The following is a 2953-nucleotide window of genomic DNA, read 5'->3' as shown; positions in this document are numbered from 1 at the left end:
GACTTCTTTCTGGTATGGCTCAGTTTATTTCACAAAGTCAATTCTGATTTTGTGATGAAGCCTGGAAGAAACTAAATTCTAAACCAGCAGTTTTCTAAGTGTGAGACACGCCTCCCCTGGGGGGTACCAGAGGATTTCAGGGGAGGCGCAGCATGAGAAGAAATAACTGTAAACATCAAACTTCAGTTTGGCTATTTGTGAGGCAAAATGGATCGGTTAGTCGTACTTCAGTGAGAGGACAGAGTCTGGGGCGAGCAGAAAACGAAGTATGGCAATAAATATTGAAAGTTTGGATTTTCATGGACTGGTCCTGATGTTGCTCCACGGCCACAGTGCTATTTGCAAAGTGGTGCTCGCTGATGACAGAAGGAGACCATGTAAACAAGGCTGGTGATCAGGACACGGGCGTTTTTTGATAGGAGACTAGAGGATTCGCTGTCAGAAGAAAGTAACTGAGACACTGGCACTATGAACACCAAGCCAGCCGAAGCATCACATCGTGGTGTGTTACACGTAGCTAAGGCAGCTACATGGAATACGAATGATGCTGAGACAGCGATATGAAAAGCAGCGCTGTGCACGGTGACGATTTGGTTTGGTGGCTACTGAGTTTGATGTGTTCAGAAATGATCTGACATGAGTAAAACTGCACAAATAGGTCATACAATGTGTAGGAGCCAAGAAGGTATTTTGGTTTTATGAGTGTCACACAGCCACTAACATTGGTTTGTGTGCGGCGCGCACACACACACACACACACACAAACTTCTGGGAAACACATCCAGATGAGTGGAAGAATCCTGTGTCCTTACTTGACAAGACGTCCTGCTGGTCTCCTCTTCTCCTTGTGGAGGTGTCCATCTGCACAGAGCCTTCAGCTGAGATACCAACCACGACCTCACGCCTTTGTCGCTGAATGGAGAAAAGCAGCACAAGGGCAGAACTGGACAAGGGGTTCACTTTCTGCAGGAAGGTGCCAGTATCATATTTGTAACTTTTACAAACTCTGAGTGACTTGTTGTCTGCAGCTTATATCCGATTGAACTCAATGCACAATTTAAAGCCGGTGCTTACCACGTCCACAGAGGGGTACTGTAACGACGACAGTCTAAATTTTATAATCACCTACATATAAAAACAAACTGTAAACTATAATCACTGTTAAATATACTTAACATTCCAAGCACTGAACAACTGCACATAAAACCAAGCTTTATGAATTTTCATGGTCTAAAACTACCACACATTTGCCAAATTTCAGCAACGAGACTTGTTTTCACACATTGAGGGAAAGTTCTTGTTCTGGTCACTTCTTGTGTTATTTACCCCTGGATGCTCTAGATTCGCCCCACAGCAGCTGATTGCCCTGATGCCCTAACAAACACAACCAACACAGACATACAGTCATGGCTATCAGTGGACCCCTGGGTCTCCTACCATAGCGTCCCTCGTCATTCAGATGGTGACAGATAGTGTGAGCTGACACTGTTGCACCCTTTATCCACCTTTGTTACAATCTGTCATCTATTTGTCTCTTTTGTCCATGTCCAAGCTACAACACCATGGGGTGTAAACGTCGTGCACAGTGGAGACAGGAACAGCCAGATCTCTGGACATGGACTTGGAGCTTTGAGACTGTCCAGGCTTTTCCACTATTGTGGTTCTCACATCCTCAGCCAATTCTTTGCTCTTCTTTCTTTTCTCCATGCTCAGTGTGGTTTACACCACACAAAGGTTGAGTCAACTTTGCTCCAGTTTAACTGGTTGAAAGTGTGATTTCTATGTTGCCAGAACCTGTTGGTTGCTACAGGTGAGTTTCATTACAAATTAAAGGAGCATCACATGTTGCAGATACAACGATTTCTGATGAATTTATAAAGGTGTCAATAATTCTGTCCAGTCAATGTTGGGAGTTCTGTGGGATGCATCAGATGTGACTTTTTTTCTCTGCTTTTTGTGTTGTTCCAATGCAAACAGAAGAAATAAACACGAGAACACCAAAGAATTTGTGACTGCAAAACATTTCTGGGAGAAGTGGTGCGTTATCTGACAGAGATGAAGGGGTGACAATAGTTTTGGACACGACTAAGTGGAAAAACACGAATATTTCCTACCTCTGTAAAACATATTTCAGTGTGAGGATGCTGTAAATGTGAAGATGGTACACCACCTCCAACTTGGGCAGCCTCTGAAAAACACCACATCCTACATTTCATTTTCTGCAGCCATTCTGTTGTGTAGTATCAATTCTACATTCATTCTGTTTTGTTTTGACTCACCTGTATAGAGATCAGACTTTCAACTAAATGAAACGTCATGAGTAGTAAACATCTTCCTGAGCCTCATGCACAGTGTATGAACATGATTAAATATAATCAGGAACAGAATTATGTTTATTAGTCAAGCACATTAAAACACAAGGAATTGTTTCTGGTACAGAGGCTCTCAATGTGCTTGTAAGTCAACAAGAAAAACAGGAAATTACACCGGCCACTTTATTACATTATACTTAGAGGTGTCCGTCTTTTTGTCCTCCCCAACCACACACACGAGAGGGTCATAATATTAGGAACACCTAATAAAGTGGCTTGTGAGTGTATGTGCATTTAAAGTAGAAAGAGAATAGGTGAAAAGAAAACAACATGTAAACACACACACACACACACACACACACATACACATACACACACACCTGATCTCTCCTATACTCCTGCCAGAGCAGTTTTGGACAGAGGGCCCCTTGTGAAAGCAGCTCTTTGCTGGACTCCAGCAGGGCACACAGTTGGACCTGTGGAGGACAGCAATGGGACTTAGAGCTTACACATCACATGCTTTCTGCACTTTGAACAAAAATCCTGCAGTAAAGAAAGACAAACACAGGGTGAAGATGTCTGTGACTGCAGCTGAACAATCTGCCGACAGCCCTGCAGGACAGACATCCTTTTCATACTCG

The 2953-nt window shown here is 43.2% G+C and overlaps 1 protein-coding gene across 1 annotated transcript in view; it reads right to left on the bottom strand.

Annotated features, from left to right (window-relative positions):
• LOC109951862 (uncharacterized) overlaps positions 1–2953 on the bottom strand; it is an 18591-nt gene that overhangs the window by 9943 nt on the left and 5695 nt on the right. Inside the window, exons 5-7 of the mRNA XM_020586586.1 lie at positions 2693–2788; positions 2115–2188; positions 813–912 (exon numbers count right to left, since the gene is read on the bottom strand). Coding sequence (XP_020442242.1) covers positions 813–912; positions 2115–2188; positions 2693–2788 — 270 coding nt within the window. The remainder of the gene's footprint in view (positions 1–812; positions 913–2114; positions 2189–2692; positions 2789–2953) is intronic.

This window comes from Monopterus albus, unplaced genomic scaffold, assembly GCF_001952655.1.
Source record: "Monopterus albus unplaced genomic scaffold, M_albus_1.0 scaffold414.1, whole genome shotgun sequence".
NCBI classification, from domain to species: domain Eukaryota; kingdom Metazoa; phylum Chordata; class Actinopteri; order Synbranchiformes; family Synbranchidae; genus Monopterus; species Monopterus albus.
The sequence above is the reverse complement of the archived record's forward strand: the minus strand, read 5'-3'. Positions and strand labels throughout refer to the sequence as shown.